The 23,128-nt window shown below is 43.5% G+C and overlaps 3 protein-coding genes across 4 annotated transcripts in view; 2 read left to right on the forward strand and 1 right to left on the reverse strand.

Annotated features, from left to right (window-relative positions):
* LOC9635141 (serine/threonine-protein kinase/endoribonuclease IRE1a) overlaps window positions 1-3,286 on the forward strand; it is a 4,174-nt gene extending 888 nt beyond the window's left edge. Inside the window, exons 4-10 of the mRNA XM_002979455.2 lie at window positions 5-850; window positions 906-1,081; window positions 1,141-1,387; window positions 1,443-1,746; window positions 1,819-2,106; window positions 2,179-2,796; window positions 3,054-3,286. Of these exons, the coding sequence (XP_002979501.2) occupies window positions 5-850; window positions 906-1,081; window positions 1,141-1,387; window positions 1,443-1,746; window positions 1,819-1,971 (1,726 nt within the window). The 3' untranslated portion in view covers window positions 1,972-2,106; window positions 2,179-2,796; window positions 3,054-3,286. The remainder of the gene's footprint in view (window positions 1-4; window positions 851-905; window positions 1,082-1,140; window positions 1,388-1,442; window positions 1,747-1,818; window positions 2,107-2,178; window positions 2,797-3,053) is intronic.
* A 1,204-nt stretch (window positions 3,287-4,490) lies between these two features.
* On the reverse strand, window positions 4,491-5,217 carry LOC112349674. Its single transcript, XM_024684495.1, has 2 exons — window positions 5,058-5,217; window positions 4,491-4,973 (listed from the first exon to the last, which is right to left on the reverse strand). The coding sequence occupies exons 1-2, from the start codon at window positions 5,163-5,165 to the stop codon at window positions 4,788-4,790; spliced, it is 294 nt and encodes a 97-aa protein (XP_024540263.1). The 5' UTR covers window positions 5,166-5,217; the 3' UTR covers window positions 4,491-4,787.
* A 289-nt stretch (window positions 5,218-5,506) lies between these two features.
* On the forward strand, window positions 5,507-8,393 carry LOC9634511 (probable polyamine transporter At3g19553). Of its 2 annotated transcripts, XM_024684493.1 has the most exons (4): window positions 5,507-6,034; window positions 6,086-7,155; window positions 7,203-7,912; window positions 7,983-8,393. In XM_024684493.1, exons 1-2 carry the CDS (start codon window positions 5,628-5,630, stop codon window positions 7,098-7,100), a joined length of 1,422 nt encoding a protein of 473 aa, XP_024540261.1. In that variant the 5' UTR covers window positions 5,507-5,627; the 3' UTR covers window positions 7,101-7,155; window positions 7,203-7,912; window positions 7,983-8,393. The 2 variants fall into 2 exon arrangements, with proteins under 2 accessions (XP_024540261.1, XP_024540259.1); XM_024684491.1 differs by having other exon boundaries at window positions 5,507-7,155.
* Window positions 8,394-23,128: the final 14,735 nt, after the last annotated feature.

Genomic DNA, 23,128 nt, shown 5'->3' on the forward strand with positions numbered 1-23,128 from the left:
CCAGCTTGACTTTGCTTGTCTCTGATGGAAAGCCATCCAAGCGCAAGTTTCAAGGCACGAAATTCACACCGATTATCGTGGAGCCACCGTATTACCTCGACTACCTTGTCAAGAACCACACCTTACCTCCAGTCTCGGCTCCTTCAAATGCGATTCTGGCACTTCCTAGCGGATCCAATCCCAGAAACAGCACCAACAGCGGCAGGGGAAGCTTTCCAGTTGGGTGGCTTTTCGGTGCACTGCTTGCATGTCTGGCTGTGGTAACTCTGGTGCTGAAAGGAGTGCTACACTTTGGACAGAAAGAAAAGCAGAAGAAGGAAAAGGAGCAGCAGCAAAAGCGGAAGAAACGCAGAGGTCCGAAGGGTGATCGAGCCTCTCAAGAAAACGTTAGTAAACAGGTGGATGATGCGAAAGTGGATCAACCGAAAAAGCAGGATGCAGATGGAAGAATTGGGAGCTTGACGATCTCTAAGATAGTCATCGGTTACGGAAGCCATGGCACCAGGATTCTCGAAGGCAAGCTGGATCAGAGGCAGGTAGCTGTGAAGTCGATACTTAGCGGCTTTTACCACAAAGCCTCGAAGGAAATAGCTGCTCTCATCGAGCTGGATACTCATCCAAATGTGGTGCGGTACTACTCAATGGAGCAGGACAACGACTTCGTCTATATAGCTCTGGAGAGATGCAGCTTTAACCTGGAAACATTTATTCTCGTGCACGCTGCTGGCGCAGACAATCGAACTGAAGTAAACGAGTTCGAGGAGAAAGAACTCCAGGAAATTTTGCAGCAAAAGCTCACCTTGTGGGATAGGTCCTGCCTTCCAAGCCCGTTGCTCATGAGACTGATGAGGTAGTTTTCTTGTTGCTGGCTCACGTACTATTTTCTTGTTCGCTTTTCATTACAGAGATGTTTTGGAAGGACTCGTTCATCTTCACAAGCTCGGCTATGTTCATCGAGACTTGAAGCCTCAAAACGTCTTGATTCTTCGGAGTGGCACTTTTCTGAGCGCAAAAATATCCGATATGGGAATCAGTAAGCGGTTGAATGATGGAGCGTCAGGCATTGACAAGCTTACTACTGGTACGATTCTATTTGCCAAAAACAAAAGAAAGAGAAAGATTTTACGTACGTTTAAACAGGTATGGGCAGTTCCGGCTGGCAAGCACCCGAACAAATCCAGGGCGAGCGGCAAACTCGAGCTGTGGATATGTTCAGCGTTGGTTGCCTACTTTACTTCTGCATCACTGGCGGACAGCATCCATTTGGAGGCCGACTGGAGCGTGACATGAACATTGTGTCTGGTAAAATGGATCTCTTTGCTGTAGATCACTATCCAGAAGCTATCGACATCATTTCAAGTTTGCTTGCCATGGATCCCAAAGACAGGTACAGCACAATCTTTGGATATATTTCTGATCTTAATCCTTTCTGTTTTACACAGACCAACTTCTATGCAAGTAAAGCTTCATCCATTTTTCTGGCCCCCGCAACAGCGCTTGCAGTTTCTCATCACTGCTAGCGATCGTGTCGAACGCGAGGATAGAGAAGCCAGCTCGGCGGTACTGACTGCGCTGGAGGCCGTGGCTCCGACTGCGTTGGGCGGCGCATGGGATGAGAAGCTGGACCCTTTACTCATCAACAACCTCGGCCGCTACAGGCAATATAACTATCAGGCCGTGCGGGATTTACTCAGGGTCATTCGTAACAAGGCGAACCATTACAGGGAGCTTCCTGCCGATGTACAGGTAACTCTTTTCTCCCAAGGTTTACTTCTCTTCTTCTACCGAAGTGCTGAGTTCTTTTTGGTTTCTTTTCAGCAAATACTAGGAAGCATTCCTCAAGGCTACGAGAGCTACTTCCGGACTAGATTTCCGAAGCTCCTCATGGAAGTTTACAAAGTTATAGCAGACCACTGTTGGGAGGAGGAAATGTTCCAACCGTATTTCTCCGAGGCCGACGACTACTTATGATACACTCCATTATTATCGGTGTCAGCGAAAGACCACTCGCAGCAGCTCGAGCGCTCTGGGCCTTTAAGATTCGTGCGCTTGCAGATAATTCTTTGTCTTGTTTCAACCAGCGCCTGCGAGACAAAGACAAACAAGGTATGGCTCTCTTCCCCTTTATAATCGTTTCGTGGTTTCTTCAAAATATCTAACGCTTGCTCCTTTTCTCAGGTCTCTTCTTCTCTCCCGTTTTTTAGCTTCTCGAGCTTCTACATTGGTTTCTTCGAAAAGTTTGTAAGTGATTCCATTCCTTTGGTTTTAAAGTTCTCTCCCAGCATCACGCGAGCAATGCCACCGTCCTCGATCATCCGCCAGGCACTGGAAGCTCTGGCCAGTGGCAAATGCGTCGCCATTCTCGACTCGGAGCCTCGCCGGGCGCGCTCCGTACGCTCCGTACGCAGGCCGGGGGCGAGCTCTACATCGCCATCGGCAGCGAGGTGGCCACGACGTTCGGGTTGCCGTACATGGGTCAGGTGCTGGCCATGGCCCATTCCCACCCCGTGCTGCAGTGCAGTGCCAAAGGTACGGCAATGTGCCAGGGCTCATGCTCGGTTGGAATCTCTTTGGACCACAGGAGCCTCAAGACTGGGGCGTCCGACGTGGAGAGGAGCTACACGTGTCGCCGCCTGGCTGGCCTGTGGCGCGAGCACAGCTGTGCCTCCAATGGCAATGGTGGTATTGTCAAGCCTCTTACAAGTGCCCAAGAGGCATTTGGGAGAGAATTTCATGCTCCAGGCCATATTTTTCTCTGTGTGGAGTGCAAAAGCAGCAGGGATCTCTCCTCTCATGGTAAGCTTTTTCTCTCTATTATTTTTCCTGACTGTTGTAATCATCTGTTAGCTTTGTATGATTCTTTTTGCTCTGATTGATATTCCTGTGCTTTCTATGATATTAAGATGCTAACTTGCATGTTTTCTCTCAAGCTTTTCTCTTTTTCTTTCCTTTTTCCTTTTTTCTTTGACCGTTTTAATTCTGTTAGCTTTGTATGATTCTTTTTCCTCTGATTGATATTCCTGTAATTTCTAGATGCTAACTGATCCTTCTAGGTTGGCTGTGTGATGCTGTGTAATGAGGGTGATGACTTTGGAGCCCTTCCACCTCAGGATGCCAGATTCTGGGCTGAAAAGCACCAAGTACCATTCTTAGCAGGCCAAGAGATATTTGATTTCACCAATGGCTTAGCTTGATTGGAAAGCTGGAAGATAAGTTTCATGAATCTCTAAAGTGGAGAGGTGTTTGCATTTCATTCATTCATTCGTTAGCTGGGTTTTGCGGTGCCCACCAAGAAGCATGAGACTGACGGATTATAGTAAACCGTTTTGATGATCTTGTGATGCCTCTCCCATCCCATGTTTGAAATTCCACTTGTCAACCATTACCCCAACCTTCACGAAAATCCGCATCTCGCCCGTCCTATAATCCCCGCTAATGCTAATGTTGTGTGAAATTTCACATGATCCATCATTTCTAAAATTCTATTTCTATTTTGAAAAAGATTTTCTCATGGGAACCAACGCACGGTCAGGCAAGTTTTAAATGGTGGAAACGCATATTCGCGTTCCATTCATAAATACAAGATGCTCGGAGAAGAGAAGAGAAGAAGCGCTTCTGATCATCTCCATCAATGGTAGTACCTATCGCATTTTTATAGCCCATGTGGTTGCCTTCAATAGGCGTGTCCTTGGCGTACGGACGGAGAGAAACTTTTGGCTCCGTGCCGCTAACAAGAAAGAACCTCTGCGAGAGAATATAAGATAAGATACCCACGTTTAGTACCTGGATCTTCCCGGAGCGTGGTTTAGATTGGAACCTTTAGCAAGGACACGGCCCTTCTCGATATTTTCTTCCCTGGCTCCATCTCGATCTGCAAAGCTTAATCCATGGATATGGCTGGCCAGGCCTGCGAGTAACAATGAGAGTTTGTTAGCCAAATATCAAGGAAATAGATTTTCTATCGCCCATGGTTTGTCACATGTGGATTCCAACAGACAACGAATAAAACAGCTAAAGACACATTCCCTTCACACTCTCATTGTCCCGACACTATCACTGGAAAAGGAGAGGATAGACAAATTTTTCTTCCTTTTTCTATCAGCAGAGGCACTGGATGGATGGTTACTAGCTGGTAGTCTATACTGACGAGCGCACAAGGAACAAATGGAAAGAAACAAACGCACCTATAGACCAAAGCAAAGGAACTCTCTGCTCTAGGTAGACACCTGCGTCTAAGTGAATCGATTCACAGTACCTGAAAGAACCAAGTTGCTCTGGCTTTGGACCAGTCGAAGAACATATTTTGATCAGCTGGGATCACGCTCTGGGGTCTGACAAAACAGTGGAAGAATCATGTCAAGGAGAAGAACATTGTCAGAGTACCTGGATCAGACAGCATTCACGTTGCCTAGAACTCTGTAATGCGGCTCTGCCAAGAAAAGAGAGAAACAAAGCAAAAGGAAAAGTTAGCCAGGAAGAAAGGAGCTTGCTTTGGGGAAATTCGGTGCCATTGATGAGCAGCAGCTCCAAAAGGAAGAGAGGTGGCTGCCTGCGCGACAGCCGCAATTAACTTCTCACTCTCTCCCTCTCCCTCTCCCTGTCCGCGACGAGCACCGAATTCCCACCTTCACACCCAGAGCAGCATCTCAAGAAACTGTCCAAAACCGATACTTGTCGCAGCAAAAAGAGCTTTGTGGCTTCTCCAGCAGTAGCAATGCCGCGCCGCCACTACGATACTACTCTAGAGGAAAGATGAGATCGCAGGAAACGAAGAACCTCTGTGCGCCTCAATTGTGGACTCTGATCCGATGATGCAGAGGATCCGGGCCGGAAGGCACCAGGCGGTCGGAAGCCGCGAAGGCATCGTGCCCCGGAGCTTGGCGGCAATCATCGCCCGGGCAGCTCAAGTGGAAGGACGTCGAGAATCCCGCGGAGCGCCGGAGTAGAAATCTTCTGTTGTCGCTGGTGATAATCTGCCAGGATCGAGATATTTCGTGAGCGATCGATGAGGAGGGGAGGGATCGAGAGAAAAGAAGAGGATTTCCGGATTTTCTTACCGGATTCTTGACTCCCCCGCGCGATGTTGATTCAATGCCGATCGCTAGAAGCAGCAGCAGCAGCAGCAGCGCGAGCGTCGCCGAGGAGCGTGCAAGGGAAGGCGCCATTGCATTGGGATCGATCGATCGCTCCTCTCTTTCTTCTCCACACTGGAAGAGGGGAAACGAGGACGAAGAGTTAGGGTTTAAAACCAAAATGCTTAAACGCGCGACGAGTACGAACGACGCTTGGTACGTGTACGGCTGCCCGTCCAGTCGCGATGACGGGTGAATCCAACGGTGCCAATTTCATTAAAGAAGAAAAAAGCCCATGATGGATCGAACCCGAGCCCCAAGAGGAAAACAAAAGATACCGCGGAATCATGCCCGTCACATGGAAGGAATCATACCAATTTCCCGCGCGAATCTTTTCAAACAAAGTGAATATTCTTTTAGGTCAGGGTTTTGGGATGAAGAGGCGCCACGCTCGAGAGCCGTGGCGGCAGTGGCGCCGCCGCCGTGATCGCGGCCTCGCAGAGCATCTCCACCGATGTAGATCGTCCCAGCACAGGTTGGAACAGGAAATCTTGGATGGATGAATCGTCGATCAATCGATTCCAGGCAAGCGAGCATCAGCAGCGATCTAAGCTCTCATTCTTCCCTCTCGTCGCGCTCATCTTCTACGAGGTCTCCGGCGGGCCGTTCGGGGTGGAGGATTCCGTGAGGGCGGCCGGGCCACTGCTGGCGATTCTAGGGTTCATCATCTTCCCCTTCCTGTGGAGCGTCCCCGAGGCCCTCATCACGGCGGAGCTCGCTACAGCGTTTCCAGCCAATGGCGGCTACGTCCTCTGGATCTCGGCCGCCTTTGGCCCCTTCTGGGGATTCCAGGAGGGATTCTGGAAGTGGCTGAGCGGCGTCATCGACAATGCGCTCTACCCGGTCCTCTTCCTCGACTACATCAAGCGATCGGTGCCAGTCTTCGCCACCGCCGCCGCGAGGTACCCCACGCTCGCGATCCTCACGGCGCTGCTCACATTCGTGAATTACAGGGGGCTCACCATCGTCGGCTTGGCGGCCATCCTCTTGGCATTCTTCTCGCTGCTGCCATTCGCGATCATGGGGATTCTAGCTCTTCCGCGGATCAAACCGCGGCGATGGATCGTCGTGAGCATCCGTGAGACACAGTGGCGCGGGTACCTCAACAGCCTCTTCTGGAATCTAAACTTCTGGGACAAGGCCAGCACTCTAGCCGGCGAGATCGAGCGACCCAGCGAGACGTTTCCTCGAGCTCTCTTCGCGGCAGTGCTCTTGGTGGTGATCTCGTATATCATTCCACTCCTGGCGGGCACTGGAGTGCTGGATCTCCACCGCGAGGACTGGGAGGATGGCTACTTCGCGGACATCGGCCGGGAGATTGGAGGGCAGTGGCTCAAGTGGTGGATCAACTCCGCGGCGGCGCTGTCCAACATGGGTCTCTTCGAGGCCGAGATGAGCAGCGACTCTTTCCAGCTCCTGGGCATGGCGGAGATTGGGATGCTCCCTAGGATCTTTGCGAGGCGATCCAAGCACGGCACTCCAGTCCTGGGGATTTTGTGCTCGGCCACCGGGGTGGTGCTGCTGTCGTGGATGACTTTCCAGGAGATCGTGGAGCTGCTCAACTTTCTCTACTGCGTGGGGATGCTGCTCGAGTTCGCGGCTTTCATCTGGCTGCGAGTGAAGCGCCCGGATCTCCACAGGCCGTTCAAGCTCCAGCTCGGGACGCTCGGGGTGGTGATGTTTTGCCTGCCACCCTCGGCGTTCCTGGTGCTGGTGATGTGCCTGGCTTCCATGCGGACGATCTTTGTGAGCTGCGGCGTGGCTGCCGTGGGGATCGTCTTGTACCCGGCGATCATGTTCGTCAAGTCCAAGAAATGGGTGGAGTTTGCTGTGGACACAGAGATCATTGCTCCTCCTCCTCCTCCTGAACAAGATCACGGCGGCCAGCAGCAGCAGCAGCTGATACAGCTCGTTCCAGATGATCGAGGAGGTGACCAGCACCGCGAACTGCGAGGACAAGTTTCGTAGTTCCGTTATCCACCAGCGTTTTCCTTCGCCACGTCTCTCGATCCTTCGGCTCTTGGTAAGTTTTCTCGCAGTTTTCTAAATCTTACTCGGTTTGTGAGCCAGAATTTAACGTCGAAAGAACTGGACTATCTTGCGAGAAGTGGGAGAGTTCCAAGCTACACACACAGTTACAAATGTTATCACAGTAGCATCGATCGTGAATCGTGAATCAATTTTTAAGAGCTTCTTCGCACTCCTTGGAGTTTGTTCCTTGGCTATTTCTAGCCAACCTTTCATCTTTGAGTTTTTCCATCTCCGTCTCTAAGTTGCTTCCATCTTACGTTGCTTTTATTTTTTAGTTTTTCTGCTTCCATTCTATCTCCAAACTTTTCTGCATTAGCATCTCCGGGTTTTCAGCAACCTTAGCCCCGAGTTTCTAGCAATCTTAGTTTGAGCTTCACTGTTATTCTTGCTAATCTCTTTTCGTGTTTTGCTTCCAGGACTTCAATGCAGCTCAAGTGGTCGAGCGACTCAACACTTCGGTCGCCGAGCAACGCAAAGCGAATGATCTGAAGGAACTGGAACTCAAATGCCTGATGCGCGAAGGAGGAGGAGGAGCTGGAAACCAAGCGCGAGATGCTCAACGTGACTGGAGAAAAGGTGAAGCTAGATCCCAAGAAGCTCCACACCAAGGAGACGAACGTGCTTGAGCAACGACTTCTATCTTACGGGGCTCGGACAGCCGCTATCTCGACTGGCTGGTGTGTTTGGAAGAAGCTCATCTCTCAATGCCGTAAGCTTGTGCTCTCAAGCTGGGTGGCCGAGATGAAAAGGTATTGTTTCTCGATTTCCTTGTTTCTTCGTTGTCAATCTCTCAGCGTTTTATGTCTTTTCTTGATACAGGCTGCTAAATGGTGGGGCTGGAACATAGCTTATCCCAGGAGCTGGTGGTGCTGGAACTTGGAAACCATGCTGTCCAAGCTGGCCAACAATGCGAAGGACTTATTTTCCATATAGTTCCTGTATGGCGGAGGGCAACATGGGAATGTGGATTCATCTGCAAGGGCCTCTTTTCGAAGCAGAAGTGGTCAAGTAACGAAGGTAGAGGATAGGAACGTCAAACAGGTGTAGGGGACAGGATTAAATTTACATGGTTACATTCTCTCTTCCATAGAGGTACAAATCAATCGCAGGTCGTTTTAACGATCCTGGACAGCCGCGTGAGCCGTCTGCAAGTCTTGTTTCCAGAAATGATGAACTCCATAGAGAAAGCTTGAAAGTAATAGAACAAACGCACTACGAATCTCTCCAAAACGAGAGGATAATAGTCCTGCTCCTGGCAATCTCTCGGCGATTGTTTGTCGTGCTCCGTCCCCCAAAGTTGCGGTTAATCTAGTACATTCAAATGGAATCACTCTTAAAAGCACCAGTAGCTCTCATCATCTAATGTAACTTCTCCCTGGAATTACTTTCCCAACGCCATGTTTATAGATTTCGAGACTTTCTGGTCCTCATATTATACACACTCCAAAGGAGAGTAAATATATACATCAAAGGCAAAAGATCAATCCATGCCACTTATAAATCGTAATTTGAAGAGAGCATCCAGTAGCTTTGAATTGCTACTACAAATTCTATTTGAATTGGCTTTGAATTGGTAGACTTTGGCCTTGCGTGAACCCGAATGAGCAAGTAGCAGTCGACATTGAAAACATTTGTCTTAGAATGTATCATGCACACAACATGGAGAACTTCCGAGGTTCCAACTTGCATGCAAAGTAATGAATCTGCCTAGAGCAGGATGAACAGTCACCATTGTACTATATGATATTATGTATAGTACTACATATGATATCATGTTTTGTGTTACAGTTTGATTTGTGTCTTTATATTTTTTCTCTCTTGAGACTTATTGAGTGTCTTGTGTGTGTGTGTGTGTGCGTGTCTTTTTTTTTCTTTTTGTACTTAGGATGAAGACTACATTAGCTCCTGATTACATAGTATGAAAACAAAATAATACATCTCTAGTAGCATTGATCCTCAAGATGAAAAAAACAGATGTTAAAGCAAAACAATGTAAGATAGATGTTTTGTATCCTTAAGCTAAAAAAAATAATATTAGATTAAATAATAGTGCAAGTCAGTTATATATTTCACAACAAACTCATGATTTTTATATAAAATCCAAATGCATCTAGAATTTCATCCAAACTTGTTATAGGGTTTTTTATTAATTTCTACAAGTTGGTGAGCATTATTTATAAAAAGTAAATTATTATTAAAAATCAAAATATTAAATTTTGTATGGATTTAATTTAGATTAAATATGTTCATTTAATAATTTTCAAAGTTTTTGTAAATTATTAAATCATTGTGGCTTATGAGCACATTTTTTATTGGCATTTTATCACTTTATATTAACAAATCATTAAAGGACAGAAAGTTAATCAAATATGTACTTTCATTGGTCTTAGCACAAATTATTTCACATTGAATTTATTTTTTTACTATAATGATTTTAGTTAAAATTATTTATTCAGATGTGTGTTAACCTTTTTCCTTTACTAGAACAATAATAATTTTAATTATAAAGGTAAAAGGGCTAAAAGTATAATATATTTATAGATTTTATTAACTTTATTTTGTTTTTAATATATTTTTTATTTAGGGCTACTCATTTTCTGTTTGAGATATTTAATTTTGTTCAAGAAATAGACATAAAAAAGAATGAATGAACCATAATATAAAAATTGTTTGTAAAGCTATATAACATTTATATGAATGTAATTAAGAAAGTGGTAAACTTTATTAACTTTAAATTTATAATTTCAGAACAAACATTATGGGAGTGATAAATTTCCTTAAAGGATTTACTTAAACTTAATGACCATGATAACTTTTTAGGTTTCATAACAATTTCAAATTTTATTTGACTTATTACATTAGTTTTCACTGCTATAGCATTAAATGATAGGGCAATAGCACCAAACAGAGGAAATAGGGGAAGTCTTTTATCAGCAGTTAAAAACCCCTTTATAACACAAGTAGATATAAATGGCTTTTAATTTTAAGTGTTACTTAATAACTAAAAATAAAAGTTTGTAAAGATTTAAAAAAAGTTATTAAACATAATTACTCAACCTGAAAGTAAATCATTAAAATATTGAATGTTTTAAATTTTTCATGATAACAATTTAAATTTTTTACATAAGGAAATAATGCCCAAATGGCAATAACAAAGGTGTTAAAGTTCTAAAATTAATAACAATTAAATCTTTTAAACCATATAAGTAATATAAGGTTCATAGCAAATTTGAATAAATTTTAAATACATTTAGATTTGATAATAAGGTCAAGAGTTTATTATAAGGTATTTAATTAACTTATTCTATTATTTAATTTAACATTAATTTTTTAAACTCAAACAAGTTTGTGAATTAAGGTAAAACCATATATACCTTCATATCTTATTCACAAAGAAGTGAGAGTTATATTTGTGAATGTTAGTAATTATATATTTGTTTGAGTTTATTCATTTAATAGGTTTTTAGATTCGAGTGGGAATTCAATTATCCATTAACATATAAAAGTTTTTTTTGTTTTGGTTTTTAATAAATTTTTTCTTTCCATTTTTGAAAGGTTCTGTAGTGTTGTTTATTTTTAGTTTTAATGTAGCCATTAGTGTCATTTGTGGAATTTTTAAAATTGTTAAATCATATAAATGTTTAATTTTAAATTTATCTTTGTTAGTTTGCTCTTGGATAATTTAAATATTTTTCAAAAACTTATACTTTAGTAATTTGGTATCACCTATTAGTAATATGGTAAGTTAAAATAAAGTTTTAAATATTAATAAAACTGAAAAAATTGTTACAATTTATAAATTTTATAAAACCTTTAAAAGAATTTATCACTCATAAATCATGAAATTTAAAATGAACAAAGTATATTAATTTTCATTTACATTCATATAAACATGGTAGAGCTTTTCAAATAAACAAAGTTATATTTTGATTCATCTTATTTTAATATTTATTGCTTAAAACATAAGACAAAAAACTCTTATACACATAAAAAATGTTAAAATGAAAATAATATTAATTAATTTTATATTTAATTGTTTTAGAGGAAAAAATGGGTGAATAATACAAAAGTGGTAAAAAGTGATTAGAATTTTAAAAACAATTATTCATGAAATCTACTTTTTGTTAAAAAAATTCTATAATTTTTTTTATTCTGAAAATACTTGTGATCATAAAAAACCTAGCTGACGAAGTTTTAAATTTTTTTTAATAAAAGTGTAGTTTTATTTTAATTTTTTTATATTATTATATCATGCATCTGACTTTTAGTAAAAATGAAATGCTTTGGGAGAGGATCAGTGCTGCGGCCGCGATATTCTCAGATCAGGTGCACAAATCGCATGGATCAAGGAATGCGGCAGTGCCAGAGATCTGGAGCAAATCCACCAAGAGGCATTCGTAGCGGCTATGGATGCAGCAGTCTGGATGATGCGATCCATCTTCAACGCCATGGGATGAAGAATCGCGACGTGGTGTCGTAGAATTGCTCTAGCCATCAAGAAGATCTGCGGGAAGGTCGTCAAGCTCAACTCCCCGTTTTGATATCCACTTGAGAATCCTCTCCAAGAGCAGCTTCGCTGAGCTACACAACCAACACGCTCATGGACATGTACACAAAGTGTGGATATTTGACAGGGTGGTTTCGCAAGACGTTGTTTCATGGAACGTCTTGATGCTTGGCTATGCCGAGAACGGAGAAGAGTCTCTTATGTTGCAGCTACTCCAAGTGACGGCTGGTGCTGCAAGCCCAAGGCTTGCGGCTGTCTCGCCGCCAAAGTAAAAGAAAATTACTGAGCAGCATTTTCTCTATTGCCTCGCTCCTCGTGTCAAACTATCCTGAGCTTGGATCTCCTTGTGACGGTTGTTAGGCGCCAGCTTTGACTACATGGTCAACGTCGGTCAAAGGGAGGCTCAAGGGTATATTAAGGCATGTTAGGGTAAGGGACTTAACCTACCCTAGGGCTCACAGTGGAGCGGTGGCGCAGTGGAGCTTTTGAGGTAGCTCAGGGGTGGTTGGGTGGTGAGGAACCTCAAGAGGTGGCATAGCATAATTTAGGGCAATTAGATCTTTGTCTTTTTGCGCTGGATCATAACATTGGTATCAGAGGATTAGTTACGATGGCCGACCAAGCTGAACACTGGAATCCTATTGTCGATGGTGGTGTCGACGATGGTGCTGACGAAGCTGCGGAGATTTGGACTATTCAAGATGTGGTTCATGAGCTGTGAGCCCTTAATCGAAATCAGCAAGAGATGCAAGACAAGATGCATGGCATGATGGATACCATGCGTGGGCATGTTGAGGCACTCGAGGCTGGACGGGGTAACGCTCCAAGTAAGCCTTCTTTGGTAGATCGACTCAAGATTCCAACCTTTTCCGGTGATGGTGGTGTGGACGAGTGTCTCGCTTGGCTAGCCAATGTGAAGAAGTTCTTGGCTGCTAGAGGAATTCCAGATGCAGAGGCTTTAGTGGCTATTCCGGTGGTTTTGCATGATGCGGGTCTTCAATGGTGGAATTGGCTTGAAGAGTCCCGTGTTGCAGATAAGAAACCACCAGTGTCTACCATGGATGAGTTTGAGGCTGCTTTCCATTTACGTTTTGCCCCTCATGACGACGTGGAGAATGCTCGTACAGAACTTTGCCATTTCTAGCAAGGGAAAATGACGCTCGGGGATTATATTGAGAAGCTTACTCGCTTGATTAGTCGTGTTCCAACGAAGGATCCATATCAGAACAAGTCCTACTTCATTGATGGCCTACATAGTGAGAGCATGCAGCAACACTTGCGTCATTCTCAGCCTACAAAGAGTTTGGAGGAGCTCTTTGATGCGGCTCGTCGACTTGACAATGACAAGCACAAGTCTCGCAAGCGTTCGTGGAGTCCTTCTGTCAAGAATCGTCGTGATGATTGCCGTGGACACAAGGATGGGAACAAGCATTACAAGTTGAAGTCGGTGGTGACTACTTCAGATGCAAAGGGGTCCAAGAAGCAGAAGTTCTTTGTGAAGAATTATAGACAAGGTTGTCATCATTGTGGTGAATTTGGACACTACAAGGCTGATTGTCCACAGTTGAAGAACAAGCAGCAGGACAAGAAGAATGGCCAATCATCTTCTCACAGTAAGTCAGATACTAAAAAGTTGCAAGCTTTACAGTGTGAGGACGAGAACGACCATTCCGGTCGGAGGAAGAGACTTTTGATCGTTGCTCGTCAACTCAACTGTGTATGGAACAAAATGGAGCTCGAGGATACACGTGAATCAGCTTTAATGCTGGAGGGCGTGTTCCGTGGCGATCTAGTGTGGATTTTACTGGATAGTGGGAGCGATGACAACTTTGTTTCGGCAAAGTTTGTTGCGGAGCATCGCCTGAACACACGTGGAGTTCTTCCATACACAGTGGAAGGTGCGGTTCATCCAGTGTTTACTTTCCAAGCTCATTTTATAACAAGAGGTCTCACATTATTCTCTCCATGTTGGTTGATACAGGTTCAAGTTTATCTTCTAATGCTCGACATGTTACCACATGTTGCCATCTATACTTGTGTCGTGCGGCGGAACCAATTTTCATTCTTTATGGTGAGCTTGAGTTGCAGTCATTATGGGTGGTGTCAAGTCAAGCTTTTGACCTCATTTTTGATATGGATTGGTTGCAGTGCAATAATGCCAAGTGTGACTTTGAAGTTTTTCCCCCTTGTCTCATACTCCTTTATGTTTCATCTATTCCTCTCACTTCTGTACCTTTTCGTTCCTTTACTTCTACCTCTATTTCCATTACTTTTGTTCCCCCACTATTTCCTCCTTTGTTTCTGTTTTGTTCTACTCTTCCCTTTTCTAATCCCTTCGACGATCTTTGTGTTGCAACAGTTGACTGGCTCATGAAGGAGTATTCTAATCTCTTTGAATTTGACTTATCATCTGGGGCCAAGATTGCCATACGTCATCCAATTCCAACTGGGGATGCTCGTCCAATCAAGGTTCTTGTTTGTCATCAGTCACTTTAAGAAGATCAAGATTTTACGTGCAAACGTCAAAGAGATGTTGGAGAAGAGCATTATTCAAAAGTTGTGGAGTCTTTGGGCATGTGAACTTTATCTTGTGACAAAACTTGATGGGAGTATTTGTTTTTGCATCGACTATTGTCCATTAAAGGAAGTGACGATCCTAGATGTGTACCCTCTTCCTCACACTATTGATCTTTTGGATCATCTGGGGCAAAGTCATTGGTTCACTAAGCTAGATCTTGCTTCTAGGTATTGACAAGTATCGATGGCCGAAGAAGATATTCTTAATACTACTTTTCGTACACCATTTAGTTTGTACGAGTTCTTAGTGATGCCGTTTGGTTTGAACAATGCTTTAGCAAGTTTCTAACGGATGATGGATGAGGTTCTTTGTGATATGTCAAAAGTAACTGCTGACTTCATTGATGATGTCTTGCTCCACTCGGAGGGGATGTGGGAGGAGCATGTTCGTGATGTTTGTAAAGTGTTGGATCAGCTACGCGACGTTGGTTTAAAGCTAAAGTGGTCGAAGTGCGTGTTTGGGTCCAAAGACACAAGTTATTTTGGGTACTGTATTTTTCGTGAGGGTTTGCAAATTGATCATGACAAACTTGTGGTTGTTCTAAAATTCCCTACTCCGAAGTGTGTGAATAATGTGTAGCACTTCTTGGGCAAAGTACAGTATCTTGGTTGTTTTGTGGATCATCTTTCTGATCGCACTACACCATTGCGAGCATTGTTGAAGTCATCAACGTCATCTTTCATTTAGTCTTTGAATTGTGAATAGGCGTTCGTGGATCTCAAAGAGCTATTGATGACTCCTCCGGTTTTGGCATATCTTGACTACACTCGACCTTTTATTTTGCGTGTGGATGCTTTTGACATTGGTCTTGGAGGTGTGTTGATGCAAGAGAACTCGAGTGTGCTTGGTCAACGCCATCCCATTGCATATATAAGCTGTAAATTACAACTAGTAGAGATGAACTACTCCACGACAGAGAAGGAGTGTTTAGCAGCAGTCTGGGGTTTTGAGAAACTTCATGCATATCTACATGGTTCTCAGACATTACTTGAAAGTGACCATGCTGTTGTTACTTCATTATTGAAGCGAAAGAACCTGGTTGGTCGTATTGCTTGATGGGCTTTGAAGCTTCAGATATATAATTTTGATGTTATTCATTGCCTAGGGAGTTTTATGGTTGATGCTAATGCCCTTTCTCGAGCTCCTCTTCCTTCTCCACTCTCTTCTCATATTTCTGACAAGCCTGTTATTCCAGCATCTGTGGATTTTCTAAACAAGAATTCTATGCCATCGGCGGTTGCTGTACTTGACGTTCAATGTCCACAAGGCACAAAGCAAAATCTACCTTCTCTTGATGAGGTTCGTGAAGCTCAAAAGATTGAGTTGTGAATTCGAAGGCTTCATGATGGGTTTGAGAATCCTGCATCACTTGCTGATGACTTGCCTTTCCGGCATTTACATTCTCAATATTGCCTTAAAGACGGCCTTTTCTATTTTGTGGGAACGAATCTTGATAATCATTTATGGCTGGTGGTGTCTTTTAGTTTTATTCTACAATTTCTCTATGCCTACCATGATTTTCCTGTTCTAGATAGGCATATGGGATATCGTCGTGTAACTGAGAAGCTGTGCAGGTCTTTTTATTGACCGAAAATGCGATATGATATTATCCGGTATATGTGTAGCTACATTTGGTGCTAAGCTCGTAATACTCCCCCTCGTGCTGCGGAAGGACGGTTGGAGTCAATTACAATTTCCCATCTATTTGAGTTGGTGGCGTTTGATCTTATGGGACTTTTTCCACTGGCAATGAATATGTTATATTGCTTCTGACTACTTGACTCGTTAGGTGGAAGTTGGTGCTCTTGCTAGTGCCTTTGCAACTACTATTGGATACTTCCTCCTCAATTGAGTGGTGTTTCAGCATTCTTGTCCAGAGTGGATTCTTTCGGATAATGGTCCCGTGTTTATGGCTAAGACATTTCATGTTTTGACGTCTCGGTTGGGGATACGCCACACTTTCACGAGTGTTTATCATTCACAATCAAACAGTTTAGTGGAACAGCTTGTTCAGACATTCAAAGGGATGATTGTGAAGTATGTGAACTTTCAGCATTCAGATTAGGATGGTTATTTGCCATCTCTTCGGTATGCATGTATCATAGGGGTGCAAAGTTTAGTTGATGCTTCAACATATAAACTTCTATATGGTCATGATCCAATATTACCAATGGAGCTGAGTTTACCTTTGCGATTGCCACGAGCTACCGATGTTAGGTCGTGGGATTAGTTTTTGACGAGCATTCTTCCACTTGTCCGAGTAGAGTTTGCCGAACACTTAGGCCGCGTACAAATGGGACAATAATGGGGCTACAACTCCCATCATCGTCCACCTGCGAAGTCCAAAGTGGATGATTTGGTGTTAATCCATTTTCCCCATCTTATGGTATGTGGTATATATAAAGGGCTTCTTAGGTAGTGGAAAGGACCATATCGGGTGTTGCGGCAAGTTGAGTGTAAGGAACCAACTCCCCGAGGTGTCGTAGGCTAAAAGATCCCCGAAAGCATGACAAAAATGATAAAGAGTTCATCAGATAGGATTAAGTCTAAGATCGAGTCCAAGACTGAGTTGAGATTAAGATTGGGGCCAAGGGGCCGTGGGTGGGAGTGAGCATGGACTCAGATGGTGTCGGAGGGGCCACCCAAGGAAGTGCTCAAGAGCAGCTCCCACTCTTGGAAGGGAAACCGATTGCAGTGCTCCCGACTTATGTGGAGTGGTGCCCCACTTAAGTACCTTGCGGCTTATTGGTCCTTGCCCTTCCTAGGGGCTTAGGCCTTCCCTGTGGGATGGAAGTGGGGGGGTAGAGGTACCCATACTGGGCTGTTAGGCCACAGTGTTTCGCCCCAGTGTCCCGAAGCAAGTGTTGCATCCAAGGCTTGGGATTTAAAGGGTCCTATGATCAAGTCTTGTTGTACCAAGGAATGCTAGGAACCTGGAGGCTTGGTGTGCTTGGCTGCTTGTGCCTACGGGGAGTGTAGCTGAACCTTAAGTCGAATCTAACCTGGAGAGGGGGATTGGGAGAGATTTGGGAATCCGTGGATGGATGGCTAACACTCTGTTGTTTGTGTAATGAGTAGTTGAACCCAAATAGGACCAAGTAGGAGCTGGTACAATAAGCGAGAACCTTGGTGAAGGAACTTAGCTAAAGCCAAGGTAGTGTTGGTCGGATAGACAAGGTAAGCTGGCAAATTAGAAAGGAAAAATTTGTAGTTAACAATGAGGTTCGGCATGACGTCTAGTAGGCCGATCCTCCAGAGATTATGCATGTGTAGCGATTGAAACGCTTCATATAAAGGGATTAGGAGCAGTTAATACCACCTACAAATCTGCTGATGCCTCTTCCGGATGTTCCTCCAGATCCTGGCCCATCTACAAGATAACCCTGATGGTCTTTCATTATTCCAAGAGGAGGGAATGATGTGAGAGCCAAGTGTATAGCTACAATGCCATATACTAATATTAGCGTAATGGGATTTTGGTAGCTATTGGATTGGTTTCAATCTGGACCACTTGCTTCTATATATAAGCTAGAGTTTTTGAGCTAATTGATATGCACATTTTCTATATTCCCTTTCCATATTCCAAGCACTCAGAATGCAAAAGCATAATTTATATTTTAAAATGTTGATATTTTAAGTGGTAAAGGCCTATATGGCTTTAAAATACACTGTCAAATTTATAACAATATTGCTTCAACATATCCTGTTGCCAACATGCCATTATCATATAGATAATTTTACATGTTCAATATATATGAGGCTACAAATATTAGAAAGAAAAATTCATTCAACACAAATTGTGATCTTAATTTTTTATTACAATTAGATAAGTTGTTAAGAACAATAAACATATATACACAAGCTTTTTAAATGATGTATAATCTTGAATCACAAGAACAATGTCGCTCAATTAGCACTATAACTTTGAAACATGGTATTTATATGGTTGTTAGAAATGGAGGTACCTCAATCATAGCCCAGCTGTTCTCAAAGTTCCAAGGGAATGAAGTGATAGAAGTTAATGTGTTGCCTAGGAATGGTAACTGCGAAAATGATGGAAGATGACAGCCTAATAGATGAATGGTGGAAGAAATTGCTAGTTGATTATAATGGAGTCATAGTGGAGGGGATTTGGCACCCTTTGAATATAGTTGAAGTTGTTGGTAGCATGTGTGCTCATTACGGAAGAAGAAAAAAGTTTGTAATCTTTATGGGCATCTGCTAGAATCATTGTGTTTTTCTACTGTAGGAATATGGGATTGGGTAAAATATCTACCCATAGTAATACTTAGTCTCTTGTGTGCATCAGGTCTAACCATCTCTCAAAAATCAGCTACTAATTGTCTTAGATTTACCCATACTCACTGCATCAAAATAGTTTAAGTCATATCTTGAGTTTAGCATGTTAGATTGGCTGCTTTTTGGTGTGGCTATTGCATATAGTGATGATGAATAGAGTGAGATCCCTGAGGCCATGTGTGCATGATGAGAAAAGTGAAGAAATGTGAACCAGACAATTGTAGTGAGTGGTAAACAATGGTGTAGTTAGTAATAGAATGAATGATTGTAACTGTAAGTGGTGGAGAGTGATGTTGATGATAGTGGGAGTGAAATAAAGTGAAAAAAAACCTAGGAACCTTGAGTAGCAAACTGTGAAATGGATGACCTCCCAGATGAGAGGAGTTGATGCAGCCTTAAGGTGAAAGTCCAAGCTCATGATTACTCCATCCTAGAAACACCATATAAAACAAAGCAAAAAAAATGAAAGAAAGATGGAAAAAGACATTGAAAAGAAAGAAAAAAGGAAGAAAAGAAAAAATCTCATAACATAGGAAGTTTGGAAAACTCTCTCCTGGAGATTGAATCTATGCCAAGAGATCATAAAGAGTTTTGAAGGAAGCCAAAGATGCTGCAAAAGCTAACCATTTCACCCTCCAATGTGTGATGTGTTAGTATTGCCAATATGATGAAATCTGGAGCTTGGCTGTATGTGGTGACCTATGGAGCCCCTAGAGTATGGAAGGAGGAGTCTCCAAAGTAGTGAACTCAATCAGAAGCGCTCACAAGAATCTAATGGTTAAGTAAATTGTGAGTGACCATAAAAGATGTTATGCTATGAGTGAGGTCACGGGTAATATCCTGTGGTTAGAGAGGTCTAATGTGATGTCTCAAGGCTGGAGAAGCTTTTGAAAAGAGCTAGGCTAGTGGTGGAGAAAAAGTGCTACTTTTGCCACCTTTAATGAGTAAATAATCTGCAAGATTTTGGCCTGTATGCACCTTGTCCATCTATTGTGTCAAAGTGTTGTGGACTATGGTTAAAGGCTGGAGATGGTCCAAAGAAAAAGTTGTGGCTAGAAACAATCTATGAGTCACTGCAAATGTGTTCTTATCATCACTTAGAAGGTCACATGGTGAAGTACATGTGACTTGGAGATTTTTCTGTAAAGGTGGTTAGTACAACATCACAAACTTCTTGGTGGATATCATCTCCAAAATGCTCTATTTCGTTAAAGTGGGAATTGTCATTATCCCACTTGTAAAATAAGGTTTCCAAACCTTTATATAGTATATAAATATAACAAAATTCAACTGCATTGAGACACATGCCATTTTATTTTAAACAAGGAAATGTCTACTCAATCACTTCTCCTCCCCCTGCCACTGCTTCACCTCTCTCTTCTCCTTGTCATCGTTGTCCAATTTCTTTCCATCCTTTTAATATTGGCTCAGTTGCTCCGAGTCTAGGTGGAGCCCAAGTCCCCATTCAATCTTTACTTTCCCCTTATTAATAAAACAACTTCGTAGACTTCCAATAACATGCTGTAACACTTCTAGTATAATGCAAATCTTCTCAAAGAATTGTCTTTTAATATTAATACAATGGCATGGAACCCCATGCCATAATAAGTTACATTTTTAAATAAATACATGCCATCTCAGACTATTATTTTTTGCCTCCAACGCCTATACAATAATCTTGGAATTTCATCACTCTCCACACTATCAGGATTTAAACCCAATAGTAATGCCATCTCTTCTCTAATACGTCCACGCTCATGTTCAGTGGTCGAAGAACCCATCCGGTTGAGTAGATTATGGAGATGCGGATAGTGCTTGGCTAGACAATATACATGCCATAAATGATGACTGGTGTCTGTCCGGTCAAATGGCTTCTGATATACCGTTCCATCTGCCATTTGGTTGATTTCTGCAGCCACCTCCTGGACTGGCCGGTTCTCTATCACCATCGCTCCAAACCGTTTTGCAAGGTCCCCCAGAACATACGGTTTCTTCTCCCTAGTTTCCATACTGCAAGAGATGGGGTGCACTGCATATGTGTGCGTGTTCGCTGCAGTTTTAATCAGCGAGTCATCGATGATGAGGATTTCACTTGACCTAGCAGTCCGGTTCATCACTACAGCCTTTGGCTTGACGAAGATGGGCTTGCTACCCCTCACATGGACCATAGTCAAGCAATCCTCCTGCGTTAGGAGAAAGTCAAATGGTAATATTACTTGCGTCTGATCGTGCATCATCTGTAGCAACGTTAATGCATTGTGGCGCATCATGGATGTCCAAACTCCTAATTGCAAATTGAACCCGGCCCTCTGTTTTAAGTGTCGCATGGTCATTATTAGATCCCACAGTTTCTCCCGTGTGATTAATGTGAATTTGTCTCTTTTGACCAACTTGCGACCGCAGGCTTTGGAGGGTGCAGTGACATTCGAGGACGAGCCACGCTCATGGGAGAAAAGGACACCGTTCAGATCAAAAACTATACAGTACCTTCGCCGTGACTCTGAAATGAAATGCGTCAGCATAAAAAATGGTACAAGTCAATTTTACCATCTACAATATTAGCGAATGGTGCTCCCGATGGTCGTTGAGAGGGTTTTGGTCGAGGAAACGTGAAGGGCGGAAATACTCTCTTCTGCAATGTGGGGTCAATCGCATTCGATGGCGTGTGGGCACATGCCATTTCAGCTGTAGACTCTGGTACAACTGGCTCAACAGTGGCATGGGGTGGTTCCGATGGCGTGTGATCACACGCCATTTCAGCTGGTGCCTCCATTGGCAAAGTGGACATGACCGAACAGGCAGCAGGGGCGGTGTAGGGAGGTTCCAACGGTGCGTAGTCAGACGATTGAGCACACGTTGAGTCTGTTGGAAATGAGGATACGACCGGCTCGGCGGCTGGGGCGGCCTCTGCGGCTGGGGCGGCTCAGCCGGGTCACCGTCAATTGGATACGTGGACAAGATTGACTCTGTGGTATGGGCAGCATCAAGTGGAGCGTGGTCAGCTTGCTTGGCGTTGATATGGATAGTAGCCTCCACCAGCTTTGATGACTCTTGCAGGCAAGTAGAGTCCACTGGCGGATCCATATGCATGTCCAAATATCTCCCTTCGATTGAGATGGTATCCTCCCGTGCTACTAAAAACAAACTCATTAGCACATTGAATCGACTATACTGTATTTACCATCAACTGCTATTGAGAAACTAGGACCGATATCACTTGGGCACACTGCTGATTCTGAAGGATTGGACATACGTTTCGACCTTTGCTTGGCACTATCCTTCCTCGACACTAAAGGCTAGAGTTTGTATATTAATTCAACTGAATAATCTCTACTTACCATTTGCTCTACGACCTACATGGACAATGTTAGAAATGGTAAAAGGTTAGGAATGGATGTACTATTATTTACCTGATGGTTTGTCTTGTATGACCTTCCTCTGCTGCTCTTTGGCCACCTCAGGTTAGCCATCGTCGTCATCGTCGTCGTTGTTATTGTGATCGTCACCATTGTGAGGACCATCCAAGTCCTCTTTGTCCTCCTCTTCTTCGTCCTCCTCTTCTTTGTCCTCCTCTTCGTCCTTCTGCTCTTCCTGCTCATTATCTTTCTCTGGCTCCTCATCCCCCTCCTGCATTTCTTCCATAGGCTGCTCAGGCTGGATGGCTTATTCTTCCAGGACCATCTTGGGAAAATCATCTAGCCGAGTCTCCATCTCAAAATACAAGACATCCATGGCCTGTTTTAGTGTGTGACCTAGGACTGTATCCTCACCCAACTGTCTTAACATGGTGTCTGCACGTTCTTGCACCCTTCGAAGACGACGAGATGAGAAAAACATGGCCCTGACTTGAAAAGCATCCCTCATCCATTGTACCTCTCCATTGAGATTGGGGAAGGGGAGTCCACCATAGGAATCTGAGTCAGGAGGTGGTGACTGGTTGCTTTCACTCAGCCCTTGATCTGCAATGAATGGCATGAGCACACATGCCATAACCGCGAGGCATTACCTATCATCTTTTTGTTGCCCTTCTTCCTTTTCAAATCAAACGCCTCTGATCCCGATGACTGTCCAATGTGCTTTTGCTTTTTATGACCACTGTCAGTTTGAGCTTGGCTGGTGCTTGCCTATTTTGCCTTTGAAGAAGTGTCTCCTGCAAGGAATGGCATGAGACCACACGCCATTGCAAATATAATTTGTACCTCCTTTTTTCCTATTGCTTGTCTATTTGTCCTTCTTCGACGCGCCACTAGTGCGCTTTTCAGTCCTCGTGTCTGAATATTCACAACGATCTATAATCAAAATGGCGTGAGGCCTCACGTGACCTTACCTTGTGCAGGTTGTGAGCTCAGCCCAACATGGGTATCTTCAACAGTAGCTGTTAACGCCGTTTCAGCATCTGGGGGTGGCCACGCTCCTGCATACAGAGCTTGTGAGATAACATTTAAACTTAAAGTGCGTACTCACCAGGTTCGCAAAGAAGATACTGTTTTTCTTTGGCAACTGTAATTATATGCTCCATTGAAGTCACCTCTTCAATGGAGTTTGTCACCGCAACACACGGGACACCCTTGAGTAGTGCGG

The sequence above is a fragment of the Selaginella moellendorffii genome, unplaced genomic scaffold (assembly GCF_000143415.4).
Source record: "Selaginella moellendorffii unplaced genomic scaffold, v1.0 SELMOscaffold_41, whole genome shotgun sequence".
Classification (NCBI taxonomy): Eukaryota; Viridiplantae; Streptophyta; class Lycopodiopsida; order Selaginellales; family Selaginellaceae; genus Selaginella; species Selaginella moellendorffii.

Bases quoted from the DNA above. Each gene is read 5' to 3' on its own strand.
- LOC112349674 (XM_024684495.1), bottom strand. From the start codon at position 5,165: ATGGCGCCTTCCCTTGCACGCTCCTCGGCGACGCTCGCGCTGCTGCTG. The intron at 4,974-5,057 runs GTAAGAAAATCC...CGATCCTGGCAG, and splicing joins GCGGGGGAGTCAAGAATCCG to ATTATCACCAGCGACAACAG.
- LOC9634511 (XM_024684491.1), top strand. From the start codon at position 5,628: ATGGATGAATCGTCGATCAATCGATTCCAGGCAAGCGAGCATCAGCAG.